General features: G+C 30.8%; 1 protein-coding gene across 1 annotated transcript in view; it reads right to left on the bottom strand.

Moving 5' to 3' along the window:
• LOC115879157 (zinc finger and BTB domain-containing protein 8A-like) overlaps positions 1-15,909 on the bottom strand; it is a 28,814-nt gene extending 12,905 nt beyond the window's left edge. Inside the window, exons 1-4 of the mRNA XM_030895839.1 lie at positions 15,869-15,909; positions 15,756-15,804; positions 6,815-6,997; positions 6,568-6,759 (exon numbers count right to left, since the gene is read on the bottom strand). Coding sequence (XP_030751699.1) covers positions 6,568-6,759; positions 6,815-6,997 — 375 coding nt within the window. The 5' untranslated portion in view covers positions 15,756-15,804; positions 15,869-15,909. The remainder of the gene's footprint in view (positions 1-6,567; positions 6,760-6,814; positions 6,998-15,755; positions 15,805-15,868) is intronic.
• Positions 15,910-16,113: the final 204 nt, after the last annotated feature.

Here is a 16,113-nt window from a genome sequence, read left to right as displayed (position 1 = left end):
ATTCCTCTAAGAAACTGGGATTTTCAGTTTTTTTTTTCGGTACTAGAAAATTTTTGTTCAATGATGGTGCAGTTCGTTAAACAGCAAGCAAGGGATGGTTGTCAAAATAAAGTCGATAAAAAATTGAGGTTTATAGGAAAATAATATCAAATTATTATGTAGTAATCAGTCATGAGAAAATTAACCTGAACACAAATGACTTTCAAAAAAAATTCAAAGCACAATTTTTTGAATTATTACTACAACCAATAGCAGCACACAGTAAGGCACTCATTTTTTGTCAATCCGTCTCTGTGCTGGGACGCAACGCTCGAACCTCGCATGTCGACGGACGGAAATCAACTGAAACGCTCTGCAATCTGCCGATATTCGACAGATTGTAAAAACTAGCAAAAAATATTTGGGAGAGTGCAACTACTCTTTTCCTTCTACCCTTCTTCTACTATGTTATAGATCTATTGTGTCCCCCTTCCTTGAGTTATAACTCATCATACAGGCTCAGGGCTTTAACAAAACCAGTATCTGAGACGGTTTTACAGAGGGTAGTTCTCCATCTCCGATATTTGAGGGGTTCAGAAGTCAGAAGTGAACTGGATCAATTCATAGAAGATAATTATGGAGAAATTGAGAGTTAAAAGTTTTTCAATGTCACATACTTAATTAAAATAAAACAAACTGGAGAAGAAAACTTGACACAATGCTCCATTATATTTTAAATTGTATAACTGCAAACTAAAGTAACTCAAAATACAACTGTGTTCATTTTTAAGAATGTTTGTTTATAGTTTTTTGGACTTGAACCAGTTTATCGCTGAAAATATTTGAAATTTTAGATATAAATTGGTTCATCGGTACATTTTTCTTCGTCATTACGGGATTTGTTGACTTCACATTGTCTATTAATAATGTTTTCTTCGATTTTTAATAAAGGGGGATAAAGGGGAAGAAAATCTTTCAGCCTTTTAGAGTGTGTTACGTTACGTCTATATGAAATGATAAGATTTTTCTTCCTCGTGCAGTCTTATTCAGATCAACAGCATATGTCAGATGTCTAAGTATTTGTAAGAAAAACAGCCTAACTTATTGGTGTAGGAATATAGTGGAGTGCTTTAAGCCCTAATGGGATACAAACCTCGGAATTAATTTACTGTGAACGAATTTTTATAAAACTTTTTGCATTGTATTGTTAATAAGATATATTCCAAAGTTTACCCATTTAAATTCGTTGCTTTCACTTTAGTAGTTAAATAAACACACATATACAAATGCATACATACAAGATGGCTCCGTGTTCCGAAAAAGCTCTGTATCAGGATTTCTATTTGAGATTTTCACTCCAAACCTTTTACACAATTTTTGTTTAATGGTAGCTCACATTTCAAAAATCTTTTTATAGATACAGGGTATACATACATATAGGGTGAGTCAAATATATTTTTACTCTCAACTCTCAAGTTTTAGTTTTTCAAATGAAACGCTTTATATTTGTTTAGTTCAGTGAATTTGCTATAAAATTCCGGTTCCAAAAATACCTTAATCCTATAGAGTATACTGAGTGGTTTTTTAATTATAACCACGTCCATGGGGACGTCAATCTAGACGTCCAGGAACCTTCGCATGAGAACTTCTAATCGAGACGATCTACTTACTTTAAGTTTATCGCTAAGAAACCACCGTTTACCAGCTTTTCAAATTTATAATGGATTGCACCTAAGGAACGTACATATTAACTAACGGACTATAAGAAGAAGACTATATATAAGAATCGCTTTTAAAACGTCCTTCGACGTTGTGAAGTTTCATTAGCCTAGTCGCTATTGGTTTCGTTGTGCTCATCGCCTTCTTGACACCCTCTATCCCGTTTTTCCTTGGTCTTCCCCATTTCCTCCTCTTTTGTGAAAGCCAGTTTAGTACCTTTTGCGTGTGGGCAATCTCTATTTCCTCTACTATAGTTTTCTGTCTACCCATTTTGTTCCTGATTGTTTAGTTTCGTACTCTATCCAGCCTTGATGTTCGTGCTGATCTCCTTATCGCGTCCGTTTCTACCGCCAGTAATTTTCTTTTGATATTCTCCGTTAACCTCCATGTTTCTGCCCCAAATAACAGATCGCTCTTGATTATTGCATCATAAATCCTGAGTTTTCTGTTCGTTACCTATTTCGTTACCCCAGAGCTGCCCAGAGTATATTATTCAGACATATTATTGCATTTCTGGCCTTGACTATTCAAGAAGAAGATTAAATGAAGCAATTCTTATGTCAAAAAGGCGTGCTTGCGGACCAGAACTTACTAGATCTGTTGACTAGGACCAAAAGGAAAGGCATGGTCTTAATGTAAAAATTACGAAAAAATGTTAAGTGTCTTCTTCAAAAGCGAATATCTCCAATAAAAATAAAGCTAATAAGATGAACCAAAAAACAAACTATCGAGAAAGGATGTATCTAGATGATAAAATGATTTTTAAATTTCTTGCTATTATAATATATTCCAAAGGGTGTTTCAAACTTTCACCAAAATATCAACATTTTGTCTTCCGTCGTATAATTAACAGATGGAGAGTTTCATGTTTAATTTAGAAAGAGATACTAAAAATTCAAATAATTTGACTACATACTGCTTAAAAAATCATCAAAATCGTTCCACTAGAAAAAAATATATAAAACTTTAAAATACATCAAAGTTTTAAGGTGTCCATTTTTCCTGCTGGTGAATGTATTTCAAAAACTATAATATACATTTTTGTCATATACTTTTCTAATGAAACTCGCCTTTATTTTTTTACCAGAATCCAAAAATCAATTAATATACAGGGTGTTGAACTGTGTAACTTTTTTTGGGGACACCTTGTACAACTCTATATAATTTTAGAAAATGCTTTAAATTGACTTACAGTACGTCTGCTGGATCTGTGTCTATGAAAGGAATGCGGACAAAAAACATTTAAATAAACAGCAATATATTTTATACGTCGACTTGACGAGTACGTCACCGCAAATCGCTCCGCCCACTCATTTTATTGACTACTTGCAAATTTGTCGAATTTTTATTGATGGGACGCCTTGTCTAATTTTTTACGAAAAACATCGAGAGAATACCGTTTCCCCTCTCACGGATACCCTGTAGCTACAGAACGGACAGACGTACTGTACATAAGCTCACAAAATTTCACTTCAATATAAACTTTGTTCTCCTTGCAAAAACCTCGTCGTATATGACGCGCCACCTTGTATAATTCGTTTTCAATCAAAATTTCAATGATTAGAATATAAGCAGAATATAGCTTACGCATTAGATTTATTTATTTCAATAAATTTACTTAGGAAACAAATTAAAAAAATAAAAAAATTAAGAAGAAAATAAATAAGAATTTACTAAAATTACTAAAATAAAAAATTAAAAGCAACAAACATTTTGGTATTTTATCTATAAAACACAATACAGAAGGTTTCACATTAATACATTGACAGTAATTGAATTCCGAGGTAAAAGTCTCTGGGCACTCCACTAATAGTGAAAATAATGATAAATCAAACTATACTTTCAGAAACGATAGAATCAGATCTTTCAGATGGCTGATAATCTGATTGGTTCAGACATTTGTTTCATTGTCATCCATTTTATCAAAAAAAATAGCTATAAACTTTAGCACGTGCGTTAAAATCGCGGACAGCGTTAAATTTTATGGACTTGATCCAGTCCACTTCTGAAAGGAATCAACAGAATATTCAGAAACCAAACAGAAACAGGCTGCTTAATGCGTGATGACTTGATTCGTTGTCGAAAAAAAGAGAATGATGCATTTCCGCAGAGAAATTTTTATGATTTTGTAGGTTTTGTTGTTTTTTTATAAGTGATTTCAAGTAAAATAAACTTCACTCGCATCAATATACCACGTTATGGTATTCACTAGTAGTGGGAACTATCGAATGAATACTATCGAAACATTCGATAGTTGCAATTCATTCGAATAATTCGATAGTTAGTAAGAAAACATTCGTTGAAAACTATTCGAATAAAAATTATCGAATAGATCCGTCATCTGCCTTGAAATATTGTATTCTAGTAATTCGGCAGCAAATACCATTCATTTATAAAATTCATTCATTTATGAAATTCATTTATTCGTCAGGATCGATTATAATAAAATATTAACTGAATTTTAGTTGTCGCCCGGCGACGTAGGTTTCTTTCCGAGAAACCCGACAGCGGTCGGTGGCAATGCTATGAAAGAAGCCGGCATCTCTGATTTTTTGCGGAGTCAGATATAGATAAGGACACATTATTTTTTTTATTGAGGTGCTAGTATTTACACAGAAAATACATTATGAAGGGCGCTGTTGCCATATTTTGGTATTAGTTGATATTAGCAAAGAATATTATTGTTTGGCTTTATTTAGTTAGGGATATTATGTCTATATATTCTGCATTTTTTTATTAATATTCTGTTGTTACACTACAATAATACTTGTTATTTTGGATGTAGGAAAATGATTTTTAATGTTTTTAAGCAAATACTGGTTTAATAAATAATAATAACAGTAATAATTTGTTATGCCTATTAACAACAAAATTTAAAATCATTTAATATAAATATTTTTTTTAAGTAGTAGCAAAATATAAACAACAAATTAAATGTCAAAATTATTTATATTAGATCCTATTTAAAAATAATATAGTCTCTAAATTTCTTGTGTGTGGCAACGTTGGTTTATTAAATAATAATACTTACAGAACTAATTTGTTATATTAACAACAAATTTTAAAATCATAAAATATAAACATTTATTAATTTTCTAAGCATGCAGTGTAATGGAAGGAAAATATAAATAAAAAATTAGAAATCAAAATTATTTATATTAGGTGCTTTATATTACTATTTAAAAATTATATTTACTTTACTGGCATTTACTTTTAAAAAATAAACGAAATATTTCTTCGAAAAACTACATGTAAGAGAATTAGCATAAACAAAATACAAACATCGTTAATTTTTTTTTTTAAATTGGCACGTGTAAAACTTTCATTTTAATTTTCTCACCCCATAGTTTGAGTTCGATAACCATTTACTTAACCACATTACTTAAATATGATTATTAAGTTCAACTAATTCATATTATTAAAACATCTAAAATACAAATATGTATTTTTAAAATTAATTGTAAGTTCATCTCATCTCTCTTAAAAATTGCTACTTCTCAAAATTTCCCATTAAAAAATAGACCATATACCATATAAAATTATATAATTGAAAGATCGGACTACGGAAAACCACACAAATTTTCGGAAAAATTTTGACCACCTGCACATGCACGCAATCGTCAATAATAAAATTAAAAAATAACTACTATTTTAGTATTTTAACTATTTTAATAAACGCAAAAATAGCACAGTATTTATACGGCGAAGTTATAAAAATTTAGAAGAACTAATAATGCACTGACGCATACAAAAATCAAACGAATACTAAATTTCATTTATCAAAAGCATTCGATAGTCGTGGCTCAACGATAAACATTATATATCATCATATACAAATGAATGAATGATTTTATTCGAATAAAACCATTCGATAGTTGAAATCATTCATTCATTAACCATTCGATAGTCTAATTCATTCGATAGTTCCCATCGCTAGTATTCACTCTTCTAATTTTTTATTTGCTCTATACTACATTGAGGTGTTTTTCAAAGTTGTACATTTTTGGCATGTCATCTACAGAAGGCGTGGGAGGAGTGGTATTTCTTTTTTGAGGGTGTTCCAAGCTCCTAAGCTGACAATTCTCCCAGTACTATTTCCCTATTTCCGTCAATGATCATTCTAATCAGGGGCGCATATTATACGGGAGGGGTAATGGGGGTAATTACCCCTCCCAGAAAGAAATTAATTTATTTTAATTATTACTTTCGAAAATCGGCAACTATGAACCCTTCCCGAACACAAACGGTACATTGTGAGACAGGAAATTGTAGAGAGAAACAAGCCCTATAACATAGAATACAACATTTTAATGAACAGTGCTTTCCATAAAATCAATAATATGAAAAATATACGAAATAATATACTTGTACGGATTTCTTTCGAAAATCGACAACTATGAAACTATGAACCCTTCCCGGACACAAACGGTACATTGTGAGACAGGAAATTGCAGAGAGAAACAAGCCCTATACAATTACCCCTCCCAGAAAGAAATTAATTAATAAGATAAAATATGGTCTAAAATAAAATTGTTACAAAAAAGTTAATAATACAAATTAAAACAGAATAATATATCCAAACCAATCCAAGTAGATTTTTTCCACAGTTACAATACTTTCCAGCAAAAATTTAATTCAAATTTAGTACTTTTTTGAATATTCACACTACCCCTCCCAGACTCAATCTCTAGATGCGCCACTGATTCTAATCATCGTCCCATTGACATATCTACCAATGACAATGTGCATGTGCAGTGGTGTTACGTTTAGAATGCATGCAAGTGTCTGCACTTTGCACAGGTTTTCTAGACGTATAAACGTCATAGATATGATTATGTGTTATATATTTCGTAATTAAAATCGTCTTACTGTATCACTCATAGAGGTATCGACGATACCAGTTATCCCAAATTCAGTTGCAACCTGACACAACTTAGTTATCATGTCTGAGGAGATATCTGTTACACCTCTATACACTAACTCCATAAAACTTTTCATTTGGCCCACGGTCACTCCATGTAAAATATACGCAGTCTTTGGTTCGGAATGCACAGCGAAAACCTAAAATCGAATTTAGATTACAACCATTTGGTTATTTGGAAGTATATGGATATACCTTTTTAAAGTAGGGACTGGCAGCTGCTAAAATGACTTTATGAGCCTTGACAAACCCATCCCTGCAGTGGAAGGTGACGTCACTGAGAACATCATCGGCAAGCAAGTTCTGGAACATCAAGTCCCGATTTTCCTCGTATTTTTCTTGCAGCAAGCGGATTGACTTCGTTTGAGGGGACTTCATCTGTAAATTAATAATTAATATTAATAACTTTAGGAGTATTTCATAATAAGTATTTTAAAAATATATCTGTAACCGAAAACTGTGTTAAGTGAACCTAACAGAATATTCTATGATTAAAGTTATAAACATTTTATCATATGTATGATAAAATGAGTTTGATATCTGAAGTTTTGATGATTGAAATCTTGACTTTCACTTCAATCCTTTTTTCATTCATTTTCTAATGATTAAAGGTGAGTATACGAGTATACAGGGTGTCTAGAAGATTCTTAGTAGAACTACTAAGTATTTCTGGAATCAAAACAAGTTCACTGGACACAATTTACCTCTACAAAATTTTTCATTTGTCCGTTAGAGGCCATCAAACTTTAAAAAAATACACATTCTTTCAGATATTTTAAGGTCCGTTATCTCGATTTGAATGAGATTTTGGACGTCTATGTTTTGCTAAGTGCCTTAACATTTGCCTGTAGGTTGGACTAATAGCTGTAGGTTGCTGTAATAGCTGTAGGTTGGACTAATAGTAATAATAACTAATAGTAATAATATTTAATAATAAATTAGATAAAATAAATAATTTATTAATTTTATTTTTATTTTATTAATTGTGATTTTCAAAATTGCATTTATCTCATCAAGGATATCGAAATCGACAAAATATTAAGATACAACTTTTAATTGGCATTAAATGGCCTATATAATTTTGCTGTCAAAAAAAGTCAGTGGCGCACATGTTTTTTTTTCGAAAAATGTTCCAGTGATAACCCATATGCACGACCCTGGTGAATTTGTCGAAACTTTTTTAGTACTAAAATAGTATGTAACTTACGTAGCTTATACTTATTATTATATATTATATATGTAACTTTAGTACTAATATATGTAACTTTTACCCTCAACATTTTATTCGAATCACTCAAAGCACTTAGAAAAAAGTTATAATTAATCGAAAACAAAAATTAAGTCTTCAACCCCGTGTAGCTACGAAACAAAGCAGAATCGGACCTATGTTGATATGAAAAATAAATCTTATTCTTTGACTGAAGAACTAAAAACCAACCCAAACCAAATAAACCCAATTCTTTCGAACGTTTCATTTTTAATGTGAGGAATCCCCCCGGAAATATGGCACATGTTTTTTGAAACACCCTGTATACCAAAACCTAGTGCCTGTACAGCAGTATTATGGCAAATTAATTTAAATATTATTAAACCTTTAGGTATATTAATTAATTTTTGATTTGTTTTGACGCTAATGATAACAGCTGATAAATATTCGAATTTCTTAAATTCATTTGCCAACAAAATAAGCCAAATCAGAATAGAATGGGATAATGTCAATGACATCTAAAAGGTTATGTTGAGGTGGAATTATGTTTTAAATTTCATGATTCATAGCAGAGACGATTGTTCTTCTCTGATTCATAGAATACCGGGAGTTTCTCAAAAGTAGCTCACCCCTATAACTTTTTTATTTTTTTAGATTAAAAAACGAGACGGTAGGTACGTTAGTATATGACATAAATTAGGATTGATTGGCGTATTCAATTCTTTTCGCCGGAAATGACTACAACTTTTGATTTTTAAATGACACTCTCAGTATTTTTTTATTTTATTCCATAGCCATAAAAATTACATTTTCTGAATAGAATGACATATCCTCTGTCAACTTTTGACATTTTCGCATATGGTTTGTTCCAGTTTATTTAAATTAGTAACATGCGGTTCATAACGAAAATTTGACTCGAAATACCAAGAATGTGGTACCAAATTATAGAGATGAGAAAAACTGCGATGATTCTCCAATCGGAATTGAAACTGCGATTGCAATTTTAATATTTACCAAACCAAATTATTCGTAAAAAATGCCTTTTTTACCAATGAGCCACCCTCGTTTCATTTGAAAAAATTGAAATATGATTAAAAATACGATTTGGGCATCTTTTAACTGGCCAGAACAAGACGCGGGAAACAATAATAGACGATCAAATTTATTTTTCCAAGGTACCTTAATTAAAATTAGTGTTAACACAGCCATCAGTCATGACATTCTAGACTGAAATTTGAAATACGATTTTTTAAGCGAAAATGTCAAAGGTTGCCATAATATGCCATTCTATTCAGAGTGTCGTTTTCTATAGAATAAAGAATTTCCGGTGAAACAGAAAGTGGCTAAAAACAATTGAATACGTCAATCAATCATAATTTATGTCATATACTAACATACCAAATCTCGTTTTTTATCAAGAAAACAAACAAACAAATTATAGGGGTAAACCACTCTTGAGAAACACCTGGTATATATGATCGTAGCCCTAAAAAAATAACACCTTCTCTCTAAATAAATAACATCAGAGAGAAAATTCGATAGCAGTTTACTATAAAATGCTTATTCAATGGACCACAAAATTATATTCGCAAAAATATCGCAAATCGCAACTCCTAAAAATAACTCGCAGATAGAAATCACGGTCCCAGTTTACAAAATCACAATCGCAGCAAAATTGCAAATCGCAGCAAAATTGCAAATCGAAACAAAATCACAAATCGCAATAAAGCAGCTATATCGCAGCTATATATAGTAATACTGGTTGCCTAAATTCAAACTTGCAAATAGAAGAAATCGCAATCGCATTTCCTATGAGAGCCAATCGCAGGTAGCGATTGCGAATTTATAATCGCTGCGATTGAATCGCAGTTTGCGATTTCTTGCTCATCTCTGTACCAAATTATTTTTAAAATATAGTCTTTTCAAATATGAGGTACCCCCGTTCCATTTGAAAAAATTGAGATATGATTAAAAATACGATTTGGTCATCTTTTAACTTGCCAAGACAAGACACGAAAAACATTAGATGATCATCTATCTTTCCAAGGCTCCTTGATGGAACCTCTAGCCATGGAACTCTAGATTGAAATTTAAAATACGATCTTTAAGCTAAGATTTCAAAAGTTGACATATATCAGATAATAAATTACCAAGGATGCCACTTTAAAATCAGAAGTTGCAGTAATTTCCGGTGAAACAGGAAGTGATCTGTCTGAATATGAATTAAATACGTCAAATATTAATCCTAATTTATGTCATATACCAACATACCAAATCTGTTTTAGATAAAGATGTAGATCCGGTGGCTGACCTTGAAGCCCATATTTGCTGCATTTTATCATCGATACTACGCAAGCGCACATCGTCGATGTTGCCAAATTGCAGTTTATTTTCGAATTATTTGCAGTTGAAATTTTTTTTTTGCGTGTTAATCAATAATAATACAAACTCTATAATTAATTTTATAATTTCAGATTTATCTCGATATCCAAAATTAAGGTAATAAGGATAATGAAGACTGAAATGAAAGTATTATGAATATATAAAATTGTAATAATAATAACATTTATTTATATATTTACATTAGAGTTAAAATTTATCATTTACGGATTTTTTCTTAATGGTTTTAAACTTATTAGAATTATTTTATTTCTTTCAAGTTATTTAATTTCTAGTTATTTACAGGCAACAATAGTTTTGATTATATATGTATTGATGTTTTGAAGTACTACCATGACGAGTCTTGTTATAGAACAATACACGTCAATCGCAGATAGAGGTAACATTTTACCTATAATGTTACTAATATAATAGGTATACTTTGGTTATAATTAATGTTTGTATCATAATTTCTTTAAAATATCAAGTTAGTGGATTAATAGCAATTTTAGACATATATTTTATCGAAGAGTGTGTTGATAAGACTAAAATAAGCTTTATGTTTTATCTTTTTCTCTTTAGAAGGGAGATGGTTTGTATCGTAGACTACATTACAGTATTTAATATCGTGTCCTTTGATATTCTTTTCTTAATTTACTGTAATTTCTTGTTTCCTATAATGCCAAATCTTGACAATATGGTGAAGGTTGAGTTTTGCTTGATCTGGAAAATAAATGTTAAAATATCTTAATTTTACATATCCTATTCCATCCTTCCATTAGAAAAAATATGGTTTATAAATCATATATGCTAAGAAAATCACATAAATTAGGTGTAAGAATAGAGAATTCTTAATGTAGCAGAAAAATTAATGCAATATATTATGTATAAGCAGAATTAAACAAGGTAACTGTTAATGTTGCTGAAGCTGATTCTACAATTTTAATTACGGAGATTAAAAGGCCTTTAAGGCCTCCGTGTAGTTTTGATGGAATGTTAAAAAAAAACTATTATGAACATGACATGGAGCTACAGCATTTAAAAATTTAAAAAAAAAAGAAAAAACTTGGACCCATCCCTTTTAATTTCCCGAATTTTTAATAAAGCACTTTTTAAACGTAGCATAATAATCTAGATAGGAATCTAGAGTTTTATTTCTATATAATTTTATTGACTAAGAAAATACATAATAAGCGTTCACGTGTTGTGCGAAATATTAAAATAATAATATAAATAATATACCGGCGTACTATGATTGAAAAAAAATAGCGTCAGCGATGACTATGAAATGAAGATCGCTGTCATTTTATATGGGAAATGTCCTCAATCGTCATTTCCCAGCCAACTGGACGCCGTTTTTTCGATCATACGGTATATATTGACAAAAAAACACTGAAAAGCACATATTTGTTTTCTACTGAAAATAATTCCAAAATAACTCGCAATCTTGCAACATTGAAGATGTGCGCATGCGTAGTGTCTGTGACTATATGCAGCAAAAACTCGTTTCAAGGTCAGCCACCGGATCCACACCAAGAACAGTTAACCTAATAGGACTGCTCATTCAGCCAAAAGTGTCCGCCAGGTGCATGCGAAAACTACTCGCTTTGTGACGTCATTGTAGCCCTTGTCATGGTTATTAGTCCTTATCCGGCAACCAATAATACACATACGTGCATTATAAACGCTCATTATTTAGTTTATTTATTTAAACACCTTATATGTATGCAGTATAGAAAATTAACTGTATAAATCGTATTAAATACTCGGATAATGCATTTTTAAGAACAGCAGTTCCCAGCATCACCTTTTGCAAGCATTCCTTTTAGAGTACTTCCATATTTTGCTTTAAAATAATTAATAAACAAAATCGTGGGCACTTAGTAAGCACTTTGTCACAATCCACAGAATATACTAACGAAAAAGAAGCCCAAGTTCCTTGTAATAAATCGGTTCCATTTTCGTAACGCCATCTCTCGACATAGCTGACATTATAGGTTAGCCAAAGGGGTGCGGGGCCGGGGGGAATTGTAAAATACACTTTTTTATTTTAATTATTTTTATTCGCTATTAGCAATTTTATTTTTAAAACATATTATGTGAAACAATCACATAATATGTCTTAAAAATAAAATTATCTGAAAATCTACAAAGTTTATTGATAAAAAAGTTAGGCTATGCAAATTGATAAGTATATTAAGTATAACCTCTTTGGTATAACATTGTTAAACAAACATTAACAAATCATAACATAGAAACAATCATAGAACTAAAAAAAGTACTACTACATAAAAACAGGTGATACAATACTTCAAAATTAATTTTAACATAATATCAAAACCGAAAAATCAAACTGCAAACACAACCACACTTATCACAACAGAAATTAACACACACCACTGCCGTTCTTTAAAAGATCAGCCTGGGAGCGGACTTTTGTTTACTTCATCAGCTGTACATACTTAGATATTGGGTTAGATTCCGTTTCATATTTTGTCGGTTGATTTTTGGTTTTAACTCTATGATTTTTGGTATTATTTATTATTGTAGTGCAAAAAAACTAATTATTTTGGTGTTTAAGTGACATAAACTACTACCAGATATATGGTCACTCTCGGTTTCGCATGAAAAATTGATAAATTACACGTTGTTTAAGTGATTTAACCTAAAAGTGCCCATACATTTTTTACTCATCGTGATTTTTGTGTGTGTTTTTTAAGACTCTAATAACAATTCATCAATAAAGCTTAAGTGGAATGTGTTTTTGGTGCTATGCCTCATCTTTGTTGTGTTCCTGGTGGAAAGGATAGTTATACTAGGCAGCCTAAAGTGTCCGGAAGAGCAAGTAAATTGGGTACGAGTTATAAATCAAGAGAATTCTATTGAAAATATCTTTAATAAATTTAAAAATAATATTCTCCCATGATGGTATTAACGAAAACTGGACAAGTATGTTTATTTTATTCATATTGTGGAATCTCCACTCCAAGTGTTGTTGGTTCAGCTTCGATAGATTCAAACACGTAAGTAGTTATTATGATCTAGGGAAAAATAAAGAATATGTGTATTAAAGATCATGAAAAAGATTATTATTTGGAGTTCAAATTTTTAAAAAGATTTTTGTAGAGACAAGACTAATACAGTTTAAAAGAAGAATGTGTTTTTGTTTGATAATATATAATGTATGTCAAGTTGTCAAGCATAACATATATTTGTTCAGTAATTTTTAATGAATTGTGTTGATTATTTATAATACCAAATTAATATCAAATATTTAAGTGATGGCTGAATACAATATGAATAAAATAACAAGAAAATTGGTATATTTGCATAATACAAAATTAAGTTTTAAGAATAAAGGTGTTACTAAAAATACTAAGAAATTCATATTTCTTTGTTTTAATTGGTCTAATGTTATTTACATTTTACGTAAGAAATATACCGTATCATCGAAAAAAATCGGCGTCTAGTTGGCTTGGAAATGAACATCGATGACATTCCCTAAATAACTGTACACATAAAATAATTAACTAGAATTTTACAATCTTGGAAAATTTGATATTCTTGAACCTTGTTTCTAAATATTCTAAATTTTTTGATTTTCTTGGGATTTAGGTTCGGGAAAAACGCTGAAAGTTTTCATTTGGTTTTTCATTATTTTTATTTGGTTTAAAAAAAAACGTTTCAGCTAACATTATAGCCTTCATCAGTGTTAAAATGTCATGATGAAAAATAGTGTCGAATATAATCCAAAAAATTACATATAAAATATTCACACCACACACATAATGTTTACTGCTGTACTCCATAGTCAATGTAGATAATTTTTAGTGTTAAGAATAATAATTTTAAAAAATATGTGGTCATCTTTTGATAAGTTTATATTAGTTTATTAATTGCAGTAAACATTATGAGGTGTGAATTATATTGTATATGTAATTTTTGATTATATTCGACACTATTTTTCTCATATGACACAACACTGATGAAGGCTATAGTTAGCCGAAACGTTTTTAAACCAAATAAAAATAATGAAAACCCAAATGAAAACTTAAATCAGCGTTTTCCCCGAACCTAAAAATCCCAAGAAAAATCAAAAAATTTAGAATAATTTTATATAAAATGCTAGCGATCTTCATTTCATAGCCATCGCTGACACCTTTTTTTAGATAATATTGTATTATTTGTAAATATAATTTTTCGAACATTGATACTTGCAAAATATACATATAAATTTTGTGAATGTAAATAATAATACATCACTATTAGTAGATATTGAATGTTTTTTGTTAAATTAGATCGATTTTCAAACCCCAAAATTTAAAATATATTTACATTTTACCCATTATCTTATGTACCTATACATTATTTGTACATTGTAAAACATTTACTGCATTTGTATGGTTCATAGTATATTTGCCAAAGTATTTATTACTATAAATAGGTATATATGTTGTAGTTATTAACTGTATATTATGTATATTTCATGTAAACTATATCATTTTTAAAATACAAACCAAAAATCTGAAGAATAATTATGTTTTCCATGTATTCTACAACATATTTATTAATCCGTTATATCTAACTAGCGTGACGTCATAAATCTCGCCCGTAGGCTGATCTTTTAATAGAAGGCACTGCACACACTTCCACGGCAAATGTCCAAGAAAGACTGATCCACAGACTGATCATTCTGATTGGTCCTGGTCCGGTCGGAGCTCACGTCGTATTGTCGGTAAGCAAAATCCCTGTCCAAAAATTTGACGATCAGCGCCATCATCCGTCATAATTGGGAAACTTTTGCTGCAACCATTTTTAATATTTCACTTACATGGCCCTGTCACAATCCACAACACAAAATGAACGTATTTATACACTCTATAGCTCTAAAAACTTTAAAGACACCTTTTTCACATTTAAAATTGACAAAATAATTAACTCAAAATTTCTCAGCTGTTATTTTTATAAGTTTACCATAGGCAACTAATAATACACACTATCATGATAAGGCCACGAAGACTTTGACAAGGGCTACAATGACGTCACAACTGTCAGCTGAAGCGCGGGAAGAGGCGAACGTACGTCTTATGAGGATGAGCAATCCTATTAGTTTACCGTTCTTGGATCCACACCATTACCCTGTTTTAAATTATAAAGTTACAAGGGTCAGCTATATGAGTCAGCCACTTGTGAGAAACACCCGGTATAGTCAGTTTGAATCTATTATCAGTTGCTTACAAAGGTTGCTTATATCGCCCTCGGTATTGCCTCAGTCGATAGCGTCACGTATAAACCATTACAAGGCCATTACCTAGGCCCATCCTAGGCCCTTGGCCTTCTCTTCTCTGGGAGGTAACACCAAATACCCACATTAGTCTAAAATATATTTGCTTCACCCTGTATATCCATGAATATATTTTCTAACCTTACCTTACAATACTAAATAAATTCCGTTAAAACTTAAACCAATATATAAAACGTCCTTGAACGAAAAAATAAGGGCCAAGTATATTATCAAAATAACTACGAGTAGTAGATAAATATACTTACCACGATTAAATATCTTGCGGCTCTGGTACCTTTTAGGTATATCGTCAATCTTGAAGTTATTGATGTAAATTTGATATTAATATGTTCTACAAATAATATTTTGGCTCTGGTACCTTTTAGGTATATCGTCAATCTTGAAGTTATTGATGTAAATTTGATATTAATATGTTCTACAAATAATATTTTAACGTTTTAAGTACGGATCGTCGGCTAAATGTTTGAGATCACTTCACTATTGATACTTAAAGTTATTATTTTTAGGTTAAATTTACGATAAGTTGTCAATGTATGCGATAATTATGACAGACGAGAGAGAATGTGTTTTACTGGTTGTATTATTTTCTCTATTAGGAACTAT

Source organism: Sitophilus oryzae, unplaced genomic scaffold, assembly GCF_002938485.1.
Source record: "Sitophilus oryzae breed Bouriz unplaced genomic scaffold, Soryzae_2.0 scaffold_1576_pilon_pilon, whole genome shotgun sequence".
NCBI lineage: Eukaryota > Metazoa > Arthropoda > Insecta > Coleoptera > Curculionidae > Sitophilus > Sitophilus oryzae.
This window is presented reverse-complemented; position numbering and strand designations above follow the sequence as displayed.